The 19386-nt window shown below is 39.0% G+C and overlaps 1 protein-coding gene across 2 annotated transcripts in view; it reads right to left on the reverse strand.

Annotated features, from left to right (window-relative positions):
• Nucleotides 1–3284: 3284 nt before the first annotated feature.
• Nucleotides 3285–19386, reverse strand: part of diaph3 (diaphanous-related formin 3) — a 74038-nt gene continuing 57936 nt past the window's right edge. For both annotated transcript variants that reach the window (XM_088296981.1, XM_088296980.1), the window contains one exon: nt 3285–4592. In XM_088296981.1, the coding sequence (XP_088153107.1) occupies nt 4237–4592 (356 nt within the window). In that variant the 3' untranslated portion in view covers nt 3285–4236. The remainder of the gene's footprint in view (nt 4593–19386) is intronic.

Here is a 19386-nt window from a genome sequence, read left to right on the forward strand (position 1 = left end):
CAATAAAATTTAATTCAATGTTTAACAATAACGTATTTCATGATATAAAAATATCAAATAATAACTTGGGCCTCACAGGTTTATGGCTATAGATTGCAAGCTAATGACGCGTTTTACTGTTAGCATTAGTATGTAGCTAGTGCTAATTAGCGTTGGCATGCAAAATGTGAAATAATTTGATGCGCAAAGTTGATGAAAATGTGACTTTATCAATACATACATTGTAGCATGCCCTCCAAACAAGGATGAAACTTTGCTGATGATTTTGCGGTTTATTTTTTGAGCAACATTTATCCATAACCGTGTAACCTTCAAACCTAATCACCGTAAGAGCTGAAACACATTTAAAAACACACGCAAACAATTACTGACATATTTTAAATTCAACGCTCAATATTTACAAACACAAAATACTAATATACATAATTTACACACCTTTTGCTTCTTCGGAGGGGTTGCTAGTAAAAGAAATGTTCGTTTTTCTGACGGTCAATATGTAACTCTTGGCCGTACTCTTTGTTAAGTTAACTCATTGTGAACTGTACCAAACAGGAAGTTTGCATCCAAAATAAAAGCATATATCTTAAACCGGAAGTAGCACCTTTCAATGCAAATTTCAATAAATAAAATACAACAAACAGAATCACTACTGCTGTTGCAAAAATATAAATATGGTTAGTTACATACATCAAGCCATTTAACACAGATCTGGCCATTGTTAAATCGGTTCTCTTGTTTGTCTTTGCTCACCCTCCTCTTGGCTCGCTGTCAAAATACACATACAAGCATACATCATGTCTTGGATACTCACCACATTTACAACTCAGTCAGTCGTCAAAGAATGAAGCACTATTGTGCATCATAAATGTCTGCTTCCTCTGTGGGGAGAGTCTTAACCCAGTAGGTAAAAGAAAAAATAAAATACCAACCGATATGTGAAAGGATATTTTTCTTGAGCGATCAATTATCAAATGAACTTGACCCCAATCAATTTGCCAATGTTTGCCGCAGTTGCTTTGTATTTTGAATGCATTTGGGAGAGCTGGAGTGCAAACAAAACAAAAGAACCAAGACATAGTAGACATTCATTTTTAAAAACAAAGCAAAACATCAGTTCAACCATTAATATAAAATGCTGTGAACCTTAATCCTGATCTACATTCTGCAGCATATTCCTTTTTTTTTTTCACCTCTTTCACCCGTGAGGTAGCTGGCATCCCATTCGTGATTTTAAATATTCAGAAAACCCTCGGTAAAGATCGTATTAGCAGTGAAAAGCCAGAAAATGAGGGCCTGGGGAGCTTACAAAGTGAGCGGGAAGATATGAGTTTCAAGAGAACTTTAGTCTGCGTACTGAGTAAGTGTTGTGGTAGCCTAAAGAAGAGCAGTCTCAGACCTGAGTCAGTCTCCCGAGTCCAAATCCACCACTTCCGTTTGACTCCTTTGCAAGGCTGAGCAGCCTCAGTGGACCTACTACAAAAGATGGCTATGGCCTCTGGGTTTGCGTGGCCTCAGAATAAGTATTACATACTTCCAGGATTTGAAACACCAAAGAAGCATCCAGGCAGCAATAAGTCTCTAAATTGTTTTGGGCAAACCAAATCATTAGAGTAAAAATGCGCCATGAAGGACAAAGCAATGGATGGCTTCATCTTTCCTCCTTTTTGCCTCCTCTACAATGTAACTGACACCATCAACAGTAGAAGACAAATGATTCCGGCAGAGGACTGGAAAATTTGAAAAATAAATAGTGGCGTGAAATTTCCACAGTTTGATGTGCAGAGGCTATTATAAATACAGCTCCGCGTTCAATCTTTGGCTCAAGGGGAAAGAAATGTAGTGACAAATCGGATCGGCTTTGTATTGCCCGTCTTCTGTAGAAATCCTCAGATGCTTTTTAACTTCATCTCCAATCAAAGAGGCCCAGATTGGAGTCTGCTTCACAATATGTTTTGTTCTACTTTATTAGGCCTACAGATAAAACTCATGGCTGTGAGTAATGAAGGCTCCCCAAGTGGAAGAGAATCCAACCCCCTGATGTTCGCCGTCTCAAATTGGGACAAGCAACACATTTGGTCCAAAAAGCATAAAGTTATTCAAAGAGTGTGCATTATTTAAAGCAGGGGTGGGCAAACATTTCATTTTAAATGAAAGTAAACAAAAGCATCGCAACAAAATTTATGTCTTTGACATACCACAGTATTTAGAAAATAAAACATTAACAAGGTTTATTCATTTAATTATTTTCAAGTTCAGCGGGCCGGATTAAAATGTTTAATGGGCCGCATGTGGCCCCCGGTCCGTAGTTTGCCCACGCCTGATTTATGGCTACGTCAAGCCTCAAAAATAATTTGCAATAAGATGTTCTATGTGCCTTCACTGGTCGTAACATGGCATACTTTTTTATATTGCGTTTGCGGTATATGACTAAAGGAGTCACTTGTTTTCTGAAGCTGCACGCTGATTGGTCGTTATCTGAGCCCTGCGCAACTGTGATGTCATTTTTAGTCGAAAGAAGTGAGAAAACTACCGTTGAATAGACCTTTTTTTTTTTTTACATCAGTCCTCGTTCCCTCATTTGTTTCAAAACAATCTCTGTATTTGTTATTATCTGTTTTCCTTTAGCAATAGGACCTGTTGTGTGCCGTCGTTATTCAAGGCAAATTTGCTCTAATGAGAACAGATAATCAATTATGATTCATATTGTAGATGTCATGTTGTGATCCTACTCATTACGGCATGTTAACATTCCATTTATATGACATCCATTTAGATGCATGCATCTATCAAGACAAACAATTATAAAGTGGAAACTCGATTTAACGGACACAATTAATTTCCGCTTTTAAAGGCAGAAAATTGTGTTCATGCCGCTCAAAACGCCCCTTTGAACATTAAGCCTTATTTGTGTGGACGCTGCTAGTCAGCTAAAATTGAGATTTCACTGTACAATTTTTTTTTTTTCAAATGATTCATTTGAGGTCGCTTCGAAATGAGGGACAATGATCTGGTACACAAACTGCATCGTGGTTAGAGATTTCAGAGTGTTGTAGGACTGGACTGCATCTGGGCTGATTGGAAATGCAAAAAACTGTATTCAGGACGGTCCTAGCTCTTCTAAAAACAATAATAAATGAACATTCCGACAGTTCCAATAAACTGAGCATTGTTATAGTTGCAGGGCACTCATTCTTGAGACAGTTACTGTATTTGATTTCAGTGTATTAGTGTACATAATGTTGCACTGTTTATTGCAGGGGAAAAATGCAGACAATGACAGCATCTGTCACGCAGCCAACTATTTTATTGCAAATTGGGATATAAAAAGGAGCCATACAATATCAGGCGTGAGTATGCAGCAATTAACATTTTTATTTGCAAATTATGGAGGGTATTTTAAGACTTGAAGTGCTGCTTGGTTAGACAGTCAGTGTTCCCTCAGCGAAAAACATGTTTAACCAAATCTCACTTGTCAAAAAATAAATATAAATCTAGTAATGTCCCTTAAAGAGATGCAATTATATAGCAAGTAATGCAGTGAGTAGAAAAATAATAGAAAATACAATACACAACATAAGTAAAATACAATCTCTATGCTTAGACCGTAGGAGACGACTATTCCACAATTAATTAGAATCGAATGCTCAAAGCAAACAAATGGCATTTGATCTGAATAATATTACTACTACAGCGTGATCATTTAGAAGGATTTCATACCAAAGTAGTTGACTTTTATTTTGGTATTTTTAATGTAACATACATACTCAAATAACTCTGTGGAGTAGTTAAAGCGGAAAACTGTTCAAATGTAATATTTGGCATAATTTCCAACCATATCCATTTGAGAGCCTGCTGACAATCATATGATCGTCGCTATGAGATAAAAGAAATACATGTAAATAAGATAAATACAGCCATAGGTAAATAAAAAATGAACATTTATTTTAGGAGCTTATATCAGAAAGTGCTGAGTAGCATTAAACGTTTGGCTGAAACTAATGTTTTTGGACACAAAAACTACAGTATCAAAGGTTTACACATACGGCGGATTTTCCCTTGAATCCAATTTCTAAACACAGTTGTCATTAGTCGACTACTATAAGAATAATTCCGTGTGGCTTCATCAAAGATCCACACACATATTTTATACTTGTGTCCAAATTCTAAAGCAAATCTATGTTTGTATTGCGGTGTTTGAAAAAGGCGACGTGTCATTTCAGTTGGAGGGCCTGATGACTACAAGGCCCTGAGTTTTGCTAACAGAGCTTCCACATCAGACTCCCCGCTGGCACGAGAGAGGACGGCACCTGCGGACGACATCTGAGAGGCCAGAGGCTCCCCTTCATCCTTTTTCTTGATTTCTGTAGGTTTATGGTCTTCACTCACCGCCACTCGTTCACGCTCCGACACAAAAGTGTGGCCTGGGGTGTTCCTGCACCTGGGTCCTGTGTCTGAACACAACGCCGCTTTGGTCGGTGCTGCTGAAGCCGCTTGGCCATCAGACTCTTTAGTGGGCGGAGCCTTCACCACTGCAGAACTTGCATTCACATTTAGCCGAGAGCGAGAGCGAAGTAAAGTTGCCTTCTTGTTTTCTGTGAAGGGGACAAAAACCAAAAACAAAACGATGAGCAGAAGTGTACGACTGAAGGATATGGACTGTGGAAATGTGTAAGATCATTCGATGAATGCAAGCAAAAGGACTTAATCAAACTGCGTGCACAGAAAACATGAAAATTGTCAGCCTGTGTGAAGCGCACGCGATGGAGCGACAGGCGTAACGGCAAAGAGAAGCGAGAGGCAATTAATGGGAAGCAAAGTGAACGGACACAACGATTTACTCGACACTGTTTGTCGGGATGGAACCACGCAAACATGGACGCACGTCCAATACCACACACAGACTTTCCGCAGCAGGCTCACAACCAACAATACGATGATATCGATATATAAAGGGGCAACAGAAACTCAATTACATTGTATGTTGTCTGTCCCCCGCCCTCCCCCCTTTTTTTTCTCTCCAAGTCTTTCGCTTTCCTCATGCATGGGGTCCATCCCCACGCACCGACACACAAGGCCAAGCGCGGCCCAAAGCCGTTGGTTTCGCCAACATTATCTATTCTTTTCATCTCGCTCCCTTCTCCAAGGGTGGGTCTCATCATCCTTATTTACCCCGAGTCCGTCCCCTTCGACCTCCGCTACGGTCCTCTCTTCAACGCCCCCCCTTCCCATTTGCTTTCATAGTTAGAACAGTCAGTGACCAAATCAGACGTGCATTCTGAATTATAATCCCTGTGAGTAGATCTTAGACTTCATCATCAGTATGAGCGTGCTGGCAGGAGAGGGTGAATCCATATTCATGTGACCTTGAGAGGGAGACGGGAAAGGTATGGCGGGAGCGCAGACACCGCTGCATTTAAAGTTTCCCGAGCACGAGATGTCTGGCAAATAGGAGTCAAACACAGCCGAGCAGAACAGAACAGGCCGCTCTGTCAGCCAATCGGTAATGAGTTTGGAGCGTGGCCAGTCAGTCATGACAGTGTGTTTTATGGGCACGCTGACGAATGACAAGGAACGTCCCTGAACACAAACTCTGACAAATAAATAAGGATATAGGGAGTGTAGAGAGAGACAAGATAAGATAGAGCAGACTGCAAAATTAAGCAAAGTAAGCTTTCGATCAAAGGCGTCAATGTAGTCCCCCCCCCCCCCTCCAAATTGCAAGACAACAGAATCTAAAAAAAAAAAGGACGACTTTATTAGACTGTGGCTGACTGCTATTGAAAAGCCGAGCCTTATTCTTTTATTCCATTCTTTCGCATTCTGACCTTTACCCTCATAACAGCTTTCCTGCTTGATGCGTGAGCAATGTCTGATAAACATATTTCTTATGAAACATACTCAGAGCTAATGTGAAAATTGGCAATGGTGGTATCAGTAAATTGCCTATTAACATCCAACATCCCGGATGCTGTATTGAATGGCAGTCATCTTGTAGAGCAGGTTGGGGTGTAAATATTTACATTATTTAAGATATTGTCAATTCTATTCCGCTACGAGGAAGGATTCTCAATTAAAAAAAAAAAAGGTCCATAACTTATGGAGGCATACGAGATATTGATTTCTATCCCCTATATTATAACCTCAAAAATCACTATTACCTATTAGCTACCCTTTTCACTTTCGTCTTAACATTCTTTAAAGCGTTCAAGCGGTGAACATGATCAAAGTGCTCTCAGGTTAGGTTTCTTCTCACGCCGCCTTTAAGTGACATGCTCGCTCACCCGTCCTTTGAAGTCAAATAGCTTCTCAATGTTTGCCTTCATGGAAGCTGTAAAGCAAGGCTGAAAGATGTGAAGTGCGTGTCATCTCCCAGTTGCTAATGTAATCCAAGAGCTGACACTACAAGTCAAGAGCAAGTCGCCAGCCGCTAACCGTTTGGACCAAGACTTGAGCTTGTTTAACGAGCCCTACGGCAGTGGAGGGGAAAAGGAATGATAGAGCCAATTAATCAATAAATAATCAGGCAAGAGTTAAGGCTTCCTCGGAATGCCAATTCTTTAGTTTACCAAGACATTTCGGAAGAGAAGGATATGTTGTTTGGCCAGGCTCTTGATGAGCTACATGAACTCAAGTAATGAGGTACTGCTTAATCTGTCAATCAGCGGCTAAACCAGACACATTAATTCCCACTGATTTGTAATTATCAAGACTGTTTGGGCAATTCTCTGCTTCCAACGGTGAGAAAGGTTTGGAGAAAAAACTAAGCAAGATTTACAAAGGAAGGCTTTGTTAATTTGGTGCAGATGAACTTGAGTTTCCTAATCTATGAGCCCAACAAATACATTTGAGAGGAACCAGGCGACACTTTGAGGTACCTCCAAAACTTGCATCAAGCTTTTTTTAAAAAGAGACTTGTTCGAATTTATACACTTAACCTCATAAATGGGCACTTTACGCCGTTTTGCCAAGAATGGGCTTAAGTCTGGGACGGACTGATCAATCCATTCTGGGGAAAGAATGCCCATCTCGGCTTAACCTAAAATTCAATGAACGAAAGAAAAGTAATAAATGAAAAAAGTGGATTTTTTATTTTTTTTTTTAGCTCTTTTTAATCTTCAATGGACAGCAACAGTATTTATTTGTCCTCCCTCAATTTTCTCAGCCTAAACTGTTCAAGGTCTTAGTCGGTCTCAGAGGGTGACTCCCCCCCCAAAAAAAGAGTAAGTGTCTCAACTTTGCTAGTCTTGACACTCATTATAGAATGAGACGAACATTAGTGAGTTAATTAAAAGAAAAATAAATGTTCAGAAAAAGGAAATAAAAGGTAAACATGCTCACGTCATACTTTGTAGGAATGCAAAAGGCCCTGTCGATGCTTTTTCTTCCCCCTATCTGCAAATAGCTGCAAGGGAGAATTCACATTTTTTTCCTTATCAGATCATTTGGTCCATTTGCATTTGCCACATCAAACACGATGCAGATGAGCCTTTCCTCTCATCACTCTCACACTCCCCGTCTCTCCGCTCTTATGAAGTTTGCCGTATTTGATCACATAAAGAAGAAAGTAGTCAGACACTTATAAAAATATGCACTCTCTCCCTGTGGAGTGATTGACACAACAAGTTAAAGCTAAAGGGATCAAACTTGGCGTATATGTAGACCATATACCGCAACTGCTGTGACAGTTTGTTGCTCGTCTGCCCAATGAATTTTTTTTTTCTATTAATCTTGTATTTTTAGACTCAAAAGTTAGTTTTTGTTGACTCTTTTTTATTCCAGCAAAGAGAAGCACTCGTGCAGAGAAAATATTTTTTTCCTGACAATTACAAGAGGAGAACATAAAACCACCTTCGGCAAAACTGCAAATTTGTAATTTGTAGAAATGACAAAAACTGTTGACATGCTGTCAATGAATTTCAGTAAACAAGAAGCAGAGTTAAAAGCTAGTCGACTATGCGTTGCCTTGGAATCAACTATGACTGAGTTCAAAATAGGGCCCGACCTCCCAAAAAAATAAATAAATAAATTAAAAAAAATAAAAATAAAAAAAAGAAGTGTGGGCGGGGCCTTGTCCCCACCACGCTCGTCTCAGAAACATACAGGAGTGAGTCATTTTCACTCTTCTAAATTGTTTCATTCTCGAAAACATTAAGTAACATTACCAAACTTCCTCCAAAAAGAAAAGGGGAATCTCGAAAATATGAAAGGGCTGAGTCGTGTGTCCGTCGGGTCTTGCGCCCTTCAGTGAACCCAAACCACTGTGAGCCGCACTGAAGCATGACATTGCATTTGCACGCTTTGGTGCATTAAACAATGGCTCAAAATTGAACCCGATTCTCCACCACGAGCGCTACCCGGGCCTGTTTTTCACCAGAATTCAAGATTATGGTCAGACCATTCGGAAATATTCGACACCTAAAAGAAATGTTACATCAGCACCAAAAATCTGCTCAACAAAGGTTTGTAAGATTGTGCTATTGATGTTATTTTCCTTTTATTGTCAATAACACTCTTTTTCGTCCACAAACTATAAATACACTTTTGTTTTGAGAGAAAAATTGCATTGCGTTGTCAATGAGAAACTGTTCTCAATTGCCTTACACGCTTAAACAAAGAAAAAAAAAAAATAAATAGAAAGAAAAGCATATCGAACGCTTCAAAGAACACACTTTGTGAAGAACACTTTCATTCTAAAAAAAAAAGGCAAAAGGCGTAAACAGATAATCTGAGCTGTCACCTAGCAAACCTATTTTGTAAAAATGCATTCATTAATTCACAGCAAAACTTAGCCCGTGTTTTGAAATAAAGTGGCCTATTAAATGACAGACACAACAGAAACACCTGGCAGATGGCAGAGCAGTCAAGGCGCTTAATCTACTTTGCCTTACTCTAATTACATCCACATGCAGGGTAATGGACTGAGAATGTATACTCATACTGGGACAGCATCGCTTACAAAAGGTCTCTGTCTAGTTCCATCTCACCCGCAGACTCGCGCGTAATTTCGTTTCACCTTTTCCATTAATCTCTGGCTGTTTCACTGATAAAATATTGCCAGTGTAGTGCAAAGCCTGTGGCTTGAATTAAACATATCATGGTTTCAGGCTCCGCTACCTGTTGTTATATATGTGGTTACTGCTGGTAAATAACCCCATCAGTGAGCGTGCTAATACATATTCAATTGAACAGCGGAGGCACACTAACCCCAGCACTGGCAACCAACCATTTTCTCTGCCATTGAAAACCTCTCATACAGAAACCAAAAATGTTCGTACTTGTGCGCAAAGATGAAACACTTTTGCAATCATGTGATTTATTTGGAGGTACAGTTTGAAAGCTTGAGATAGATTTGATGTAATTTAATTGCGGCAATGTCAGTCAATGGTAATGAATGCGCTTTTTGTTCACAAATCATCGGCGAAGATTTATGCCAGTGTAAGTAAACCAAAAAAAATTAATCGAAGGCACGATAAATAAAAGTCGCATTCGCCACTTAAATGTGATTAAACAAGTAAGCCTCCTATAGATGTTTCCGTCTTTTTATGTTCAAGTGTTTCTTTTTTTGCCATTGTTGTCAGTGCCAGTTGAGTGGTTGTGTTTAACACTCAGGCTGCTTGACAGATCTCAACATGCAAGGCCAGTCCTGCCAAACAGACTTATGAATTCCAAACGGCCTGGAGTCATGCTCTATATTTCATTGAAGTTGAATATTTAAAAAGATCAACCCACTCAAAACCCTATAAAACCTATCGTTCTGGGGCCTTGTGTCCTAAAAATAAAATCGCATCTGCCATATCGCATTACAGACAGCCACATCGACCGCATCTCTTCAGCAGTTTGCTCTCTGTTCCCCTCTCTTTCTGACAAAACCCATCTGGTAACCAGCCTGTCTTCGTCAACACAGAGTTTGCCCTCTTTCTCTGTCAAACAACTTTGCACTTTTTTCCGGCTTTCGTCTCATTTGTTACCCTTCGTGCTCTCCGGAAGGAACTCGGTTCATTTTCCTTTAAAAGTGGTACTGTAACGCTCTGGTAACTCTCTTGCAAACCCTGAGCTGTCCTTCAAACTTGACTCTGAACAAAGAACCAATTAGGTAGAACATATCCTCGATTTGTCTCTCGCGACCAAATTGAAAATTCATGGTAAAAACGAAGAAATGTGAGATTGGTGATTGAGGACAACAGTTCAAAAAGAAGTGCATTACTAACGCGAAAAGGTGGTGGGCTCACACACAATAGTCTCAAAAGACAATTGCAATAACCACATTGCATCACTTTCACTCATGCCAGAAAATACACAGCAATGACAATGAATGTGAAAAATAAATAAGGGTATTAGTGTTACAATGGAAGTTTTTCACGTGTTATCTTTTCAAGAAGTATCAGTGCCTGCCACAGGTGTCTTGGTTGTTTAATTGATTTTACATATGTAGATTAAAAAAAAAAATTAATATCGCAATTATTTTTTGGAGTCTGATTTCCAATTTAGATAGGCCTAATTGTTTTCAGATCGTATTGGCACTTATCACTTGTGCTCATGTTTTGAATTAATAAGCAGAATACAATTCTGAAAACTTGAACAGTAACGATAGTATGTACTGGTTGTTGATTGAAAACGGATAAAGAAGAGATAATTTCTTGGAACATCCAAAACAAAGCAGGAGGACAAGGGCCTCACTATTTGTCCACTTTCTGGTACATCACAAAGCGCTTCATTTATTCCCAATTGAGATCATATATAATCTACGATGAATAAACATGACAAACACATGCACAAGCCTGTGGGCAGGAACATGTGTGCCTACTTAACAGGCTTTGGAAAATGTGATCAAATCAAGACACATCAGAATTCAAACCAAGAAGCAACGAAAGCCGAGGTCCAAGAATTTTGCATAACTGATGTGATGTCTCATTGATAAATCAAACAGATCACATTAACATTAATGGAAGATGTTTACAGTAAATTTTGAAGAGCTGAGGGCAGATAAACTAATTGTTATTAATTACTTTTATGATGTCACCGTGGTCATGGTTCAGAAGAATGACGGTGTGATATATAAATATATATATATATATATATATATATATATATTATTTATTTATTTTTTTTTAAATAGTCCTGACATACAAAAGCAACCTTCCACAAAAAAAACAAAAAAAAAAATAAAAAAAACAGCGCGAGTATATCCAGCAAATCGATACTTCCTAAAGCTGTTGGCTAGTTACAGCTATGGCAGTCTTCAGCGTGCATTTGTTGTGGATCAAAAACGATATCAAGTGAAGACTAAATGACAACCGTGCTACAGAAACTGGCACTGATAATGTGATTTGCACTGGTTCTAAGCTAAATGGATAAGTGGGTGGCTTCTTCGCTGTAACCGCAACAGGGAAACATTCACTAGTTTGTCCTTTGATGTACCAAGCATGCCCATTTTCGATTAGTTCAAGAATCAAAAGAAGTTGACCCAGCAAAATGTTGAACAAAAACGACGAGTTCACTGATAAACACAGCAACAATTATGGCTATGCCCCAATGAAAGTGAACGTTCAGCAAGATCTCTGAGAAACGCCACATTCACACTGCAGGGCGTGATTTTTTAAAATCCGATCTTTTTTGTGGACACATTACAAAAACAAATGCAAATTCTCATGCGAACGTAACTAGTCTGTGCTGTGAAACGCATGCGCACGTCCCCCCCCAAATAAAAAAAAAAGGAGAAAATATGATCGGGCTCATTTAATCATCTCACATCACCAGAATAGTGAGGAGGGAGGAGGTCGAAATATTTTGGGGCTCTGAGGCGCCGCTCTTCAATTTGATTTAATGAAGACATCTACTAAAGAAGATGTCCTTGCCGCACATATCAAATGAAGCATCTGAGTTATCAGCTAATGATTTTTACGTCACGTGGAACAACAGGCGGCGTACGCACACACATAGCACGAATTGGACTTAACATAGAGGAAGCCAGAAAATGAGGAAAAAAGGGAAGGGGGGGGGGGGAGCATGGCTGAGTTTGGCACCTGTCCTCAGGCTTCTCCTTTCTCAGGCCCAGCAATTAAAAATGCATGCATCATTGGTCAGTCCAATCCTCTGAAGACGATAATACAATATATACACAAGAGACACATAAATGCTACGTATCCATTCCGTGCAATGTGCGTAACCCAATGCGGATTACTTATGCGCTTACAACTGATGGCCAGCCCGCTTTGTTCTATTCAATGAACCATTAATGGATGCAGCAGACAAATGATGCGGTAAAAAAACAACCAAAAAAAAAACAAACGAGTTTGTACATATCATGGCTCAGGGGAACACATTAAGCCAATCACCTTCAAGGGAATGGAGTGACGCAAACAGGGTTGTAGTTCATCACGCACGAGCCCTTTGATGGCAAGACAAATACCCAGAGACTAAAGACGGTGGCGTTAGTGAGGTTGGACTATATAGACGATCAATAGAAAGATGAACACAGGTGAGTGACCACCAAAGAGGAAGACAGATGCAGTATTTTTGACCTGTGCAGGTCAATTTTGCAAACACTTGTCAGCACATATACCCGAGGGTTCTCTTCCACACAGAGTAGAAACTGTCGTCGAGACCTTAGTCTGTATTGTTTGAGAACTGTCCAAGGTAAATTAGATGACAATGTGTAATTATTTAACTAGTTTACTTAAAAAAAAAAAAAAATCAGCATATGACACTGCCACTCATTCACTCCCAGCCCAGTTAAAATGATTCTACTTTTGGGTTTCTATACCCGTCAATGGCTGATTTTGTACTCACTGAAACAAACCGACATGAAGTCGAACAGGAGATTTTGTGTGTAATAATTCATCAGTCAAAGGAAAACTTTACGACACAAACATGACACATCAACACTTACTGAGACACGGGAATTCATGGAAAGCTAGTGCTCAACGATTTCAAAACATTTAAGACACAAAAGCAACTCGGAAAAATAGAGCCGTGCTATACTTTCCCTCACGGGCAAGGTCTCAAATCATAAAGCTGCTATTGATGACTTTGTGCTCGCATTCGGCACTACAGCAAGCAACCTTGGCCTTAGCGTTGATTGGGATTCATCCTTCAACTTGCACATACAACAAATCAAAAGGATAGCATTTTTTTCTCTAAATTGCCGACGCTGACAAATTCTGCATCGCTGGGAGTGGGAAACACACCTCCAACGTCATTGTTCTCAACGGATGATCGGGTTAAGGATTAATATGAATGTAAAATATATATATTAAAAAAAACACACACATATATTTAACTTTGATGCCCAAAAGTGAATATTTGCTCATTTCTTTCTCTGAGCTACCTTGTGTTGCACAAAGTCAACGCGAAAAAAGCAACGCATGCAACAGATTTCATCCTTTGATGCTGGGGGAGAGATTAGGCCAATTGATTATTTTTTTGGGTCATCTTTCTCAAGGCAAACCAAAGTGTACACAAGCGATCGTAGAACACACAGCGCAGGTTTACTGAGCAGTGTCCAACTTAAAATATTTGACACTGCTGAATATTTCGGGGCATTTTATATATTTTTATTTTTTATCTCATTCCAATTTCATTTGAGGCGTTGACAATATCATGACAAATAAAATACAACATTTCATTAATGTCTCACAACCATCATCTGCTGTGTGTTGTTGTCTGTATGTTAAATCAGTAATTTGCGATTTTACCCCCCATGGGCAATTGTATATGCATTGAAGCAACGTTATAAGAATAGTGCACACCTCCCAGTGAGAGCATCAATTGCTGGTTTGTGCCGTTTGTTATGTGTGATTAAATGAGCGAGCGAAACAAGCACAAGGACGGCAAAAAGGGAAATGTGGGATGAAAGGGCGAGACGGCAGACCTGAGATGCAAGCATATAGTCTGCCAGTTTGGCTCTGGAGCACGGTGACCTTGTTTGCGCGATTAGAAGAACCACTGGGGCATGATTGGCCATGTTACATTACCCTCGCTCTCTCTCCTCCTTCTTACTGTCATCTCATATTTATCAATAGGGCTCTCCTACATTTTCCTTGCCATTTCTGTATTTGTTTGAAGGCCGTTCCGCTTATTATAATAGCATTGATTTTTCATTGCATGCCAGGAATACACACTTGTATTTATATCATGGTTAATTTGACAGAAGGCACAAATCTAAAAGGGTAAATAATAACGTGTGCACCTGCAGGTTAGAAAGGTGGTTCCACTAAACTGTCTTATAACCAGTTATGAAACAGTAATAAAACAGTAAATCAAAATACATACAACATAAGTATTCAAAACACTTGGAAGCCTCCACCAAATCAGAGAAGTTGGACTTCTTTCCAGGCAATAGCTAGCTAGCCATCAAAGATTTGGCTTCTTAAATTTCCTTAAAGCAAAAAATGTTTCCAGTTGCTCGTCTCAAGAACTGATGGCCGGCCTCAAAGTCTGAATAATTAAAAAAGGTCATCATAGAGCTAATTGCGTCCATCGGCCACGTAACGAGACAATGATCTCTGTGGAAAGAGTTCGATAGCTGAGCCTGAGGAGCTACATAAATCTTAATGGCAGCGCCACAACCAAAGTTGGAAAAGGGCCATCCATCCGGAGGAGGGCGGAAGCCGGGGCAGAATGAATAGGAGACAGTAACGCACGAGCTAGCTAGCTAGCTAGCAAGAAAAGAGGCCGAGATCTCGGGCAGCAAGGATTCATGACATCGAGAAAAAAAGTGCTCAAATCCACAGGATAATATGCACGGCACGCTAGCAGGGCCAAGGAATGCCCACGTTTTAGGGTTGCGCAACCCAGAGTGCGTATCTGGCACGAGAGTGGACGGAAGAATGCTCACAGCCAAAAACACACAGAATATGTCCTGTGGTGATTGGCAGCCTAAAACGCAAATATTAGCAAGCCATTTGACTTACAGAAATCTTTATTTTGCTTTTTTTGTCTGCTGCCAACACACACACACACACACAATCTGTCTAAAAAAAATGAAAGCCACACAGCCACTGAAATCCATGCGTCCACACAGTGAGTTCTGATCCAAATGTTTAAAGAATACTGGTATGAAGAACAAACTGGCCAACATTACTGTCTGATTATCAGTCACGAGCAATGGGGAGAAACCACGAGCACTTTGTATTTGTTGGTTCTCGGGAATCAAATATCTACATTGAGAGGAATTTTCCAGGGACCGAGACATCCTTCTCCATTTTAACCTGTAGGCATTAGCACAATTTGGGGGAAATACACGTCAGCAACTGAGCATTTAAACTGTGTTTTTTGTGTTACAAAGTCAATAATATTTTTATTAAACCAGCAATAGCTATAACATAACTACAGGCAGACAGTCTGCAAATATTACCGTTTCCTCCCCATTATGTGTCGGAAGGGCGTACTGGTGAACTGCTTTTAACTACTTTTTAGTCTGATTTACAAAGTCTGAAGTAAAAGGATTCACTTGACATTAAATGTAATCAGAACTAGTCTCATGGACTCTATAGTGACTTTGGAGGTTCCACTGAATATTGAAAACCTGTCGAGCTGCAATTGATTTTATTTACATTTTTTTCCTATTGTCCATAGTTCATTTCTTGTGAGTATTCAGTGAGTGATTTCAGACGAAATTAAAAAGGGATACCAACTAGGTATGCTGCCGTTATGTGTGAAAGACGGGCAAATGATGAAATAGGCTGCAAAATATCTTCAATGCAGGCTTCCTGGATTTTTATGATTGCATGACTGTGGCTTATTTAAAACTGTTCAAAGCCTTCCAGGTAACGGCGCAAGTACAAAGATCTTGAAGAGAAAGACTGTTAACAAATTGAGAAGCAAATCGTTGATGTTGCCAGCAGGTTACTGCAAATGGGTATGAGTAAAATATTTGAGGTTTGAGGGACGCTTTGCAAAAAAAAATAAAATAAAATAAAATCAAAATGAATTTTCAGAGTCTCACATATGTAAGGCCTCCTCCACAGTGTGAAAGTGTTTCAGTTTCAGTTCAGTTCAAAATGCCTTTTGAAGGCTTTGCTTTTTTCCTTTTAATTCTGACAATGGTACGCGAAAGATCTCGTGATCGCATCACAAAACAATCCTGGTGTTGCGTTTGAATAGCAATAGGCTTCATATGGACAGCGATAGGGGAAAAGCTGGAGAAAAATTGATTGAGCTGCAAAACTGCTCACCTTAGGCTCCACTTGACTCTGACAGGGATAAAACACCACCGTGATACACCGGCAACTGACAGTTATCGTAAATCCCTGATAATTTGATCAGTTAAAAGAGTTATAAAGTCGGAGGGAGAGGTAGGAACATTGTCAAAAATCGGCTATATGTGCAAAAAGCATCCATATGCATTCCCATCTGCTTTGTAAGCTCGATCATTGTTACAGGAATACTGTTAAATATAAATAAAAAAAAACAAACACGAGGACAGGTTTTCAAGTGTTGTTCAAGTGTCAAGTTGTCGGAAATACTCTCATATAGCTTTTTTTTTCGGTGAGTTTAACATGCTAGTTAGACAACGCCAGCTAAATAGCAACGTGCATTGGCTGGCTACTAGTGCGGCTAAGTCAGTAATCATCGCCTCCATGGCAGCGAATAAGATTTCCACTGAAGTATGGCCACAACTGTTAAAGTGCATTGTGTACAACTTTGAATATCAGGCAATTTAAGTCTTAATGCTATACAACGTACATCAGCTGAGAGGAGTGTCCTCCATGGTTAACTCATTCACTACCAGCAGAGTAGAAAAAACTAATAAATAAAATAAAATAAAATTGGATCTTTGACGTCTTTAGCCGTCAATGGCAGTAAATGAGTTAAATGCATATCAAAGTAGTGTAATGAATAATTATATCACTAATGTTATGTTTTCACAAACCTGTCTTGCGTTTTGATTTAGACAATGAGATCTTCACAATACTACCAATTACATCATATATAATTTGTTTTTAAATCAATTCAGCTATGCTGTATAAAAGACGATACAATCCATTTAGAAATACTAAGTTTAAATTGAAATTTGTATTTTCATAGCGACTGCGCTGCTATTCACAAAGACATAAAAACTGTTGATTAGATTAAAAAAAAAAAAGACAACAAAAAATCATTCATTTGTGATATTGTCAGTTTGTCATATTCTATCGTCAAATAAAACCCATGCTTCAGATCCCTGAGATTAACCTGCAAAAAAAAAAAAAAGAAAACAAAATGCTCCTGAAAATTAGAAAGTCGCTTATCCATTGAAGTCATTGATTAGCAAGGCTGCTCCTCAAAGACAAAAATAAGTTATTTTAAGCCTTCGATTCTATTTTAAAAGTCAATATTTTCCTCCAGGTGGGGCAACAGGCCATGGCGCTGCCGAGGCCGCCTCTGAGTGCACTACGGTCGGCCACAATTGCGCCAACGGCCCAGTTGGATTTCAACAGAGCCAAATCAATGAAGAGGCATGGTAGCAACAAGATGTCCCCATACCGGGAGATCACCGATCAGAGGAAAGCAGTTTTCCACATCAAGTTGAGAACAGAGACCCAATTGGAGAAAATGGAATGTTTTTAAATATTAATGAGAATTTATTCAAAATCACAGGCAATTCTGACCAACAAAAACGGCATCCTGCTTATTTCAATCCAAAACTAAAAGTACATCCAAGACTATTATAAAAAAAATAAAATAAAAAGGGGCGTGGGACCTTTGACTTTCAGATAGGGTGCAGTTCACCCGTGATCTCAGTGAGGAAAAGCAGTCCCGTTACACGCAATGTTTAGATGCACTATGAAAAAGATGTCATACCTCACTTGTTTGCCCAAAAAATAAATAAATAAAAAATTTTAAAAAGGGGGTTGGGGGGGCATTTCAGCCTACAACAGCTCCTGTCGGAACTCGAGAAACATACTTTCTCAGTCTGCGTTTGCAAAGTACAACAATGGTCCGTGGAGTAAAACCAGCATGTGAACAACAGCACCTGAATGAAAATTGCAGCGGCCGCACATTGAAACGTAAGAGGGAAAATAAGCAATTTGCAATGTACACACAGCACTGAGCAATAAAACAAATGTCAGCATTGCCGCTAAATGTGGGTCAATCCATCTGTCAATGTCATCAAATTTTATATAATTACATAATAAATCATCTCTGCCTGGTGAGATTATTGTGTTTGCAAACAATCAATTATTTTAAACCCATTTAATGTGGCTGAATGTTTGTTTTTTTCATCTGACATTCATATGATATTTAAAAATTTTATTGGAAAATATGCAAAATGTAATACTGGAATATTTTTTTTCATTGCATATATTATCTAACTCATGTAATTATTCGGAGGACTACTTTTCGCTTTTACCTCCCCAACATTACTTTATACATAGTAATAAGTAAATGGCTAGCGTACCAACTTCTTGGCAGCAACAACAGCAATATTTATGTATGTCATTTTTATTGTTTCCTTCATTTATCCTCCCGACTCATAACAACCCCTGGAATAAATAAACTAATTTGGGGAAAATTAATTACTTCAAATGACCTTTTTTAAGTAAATCAATACATTCTTGCTCTTTGATGAAGGCAATCCTATCTTTCCTTATGAAGCCTATTAAATTGCCACGAGAACAGTCAACCTTGAAGTGTTAGCTGGCTTTGAAAATACAAAAGAAATAAATAAATCTTCATATGGAAATACTACCTTTATTCAGGAGCACATTCTTTATGCCGAAAATATAATTTTGCAATGGAAAAATAAAGTTCTGCCATGCTTAATCACTCATTTAATTTATCTCCGCCTGGATCTTCCAACAGTTGCATTTACATTCTGTCACTTGCTCCAATTTTTCTGTGTCTCCGTGCGTCTGTCAACCACCTTCACTGCGAGGCTGTGCTTGTAGTTGTTTGTATTGATATTTATTTATTGCGTTTGCATCTTCAAAGATGATCATTTAAGCTTGTTAAAATGGGTCTCAACTCCTTTACCCTTTTTCATCAAAGTATGAATCTTTCACAGTCATGGCAACTGGGACCAAGCAAAGACTTACATTTAATAAAAAAAACATGACAAGTATGATACAAAAAAAAAAAAAGAAGAAATTTCATCAACCGAGTCTGAGTGAACTGTCAAGGTGTGAAGTTGAATTTGAACATAAAAAGAGCAGTGGTTTAACGTTAAGTGTTTCATTACTTGATTCCACTTCACTCCGAGGAAAAGAGATCACAGACTTTTCGTTTTACTTGATCTATTTTGGTGCTCATCATTTCGCCTCTGTAACACCCGCGACAGATAATTATCCATTATAAATGAAAAAGGTCCCGCATTTTGTCATTCCCTAGCTCAAGCTGTTTTCAAATATGACACAGTAGAGTGACAAGCTTGAAGGCCATCGAGTGCAACAATTAGTTATGAAA

Source organism: Idiotropiscis lumnitzeri, chromosome 5, assembly GCF_059441095.1.
Source record: "Idiotropiscis lumnitzeri isolate Australia: NSW breed Sydney's pygmy pipehorse chromosome 5, RoL_Ilum_1.0, whole genome shotgun sequence".
Classification (NCBI taxonomy): Eukaryota; Metazoa; Chordata; class Actinopteri; order Syngnathiformes; family Syngnathidae; genus Idiotropiscis; species Idiotropiscis lumnitzeri.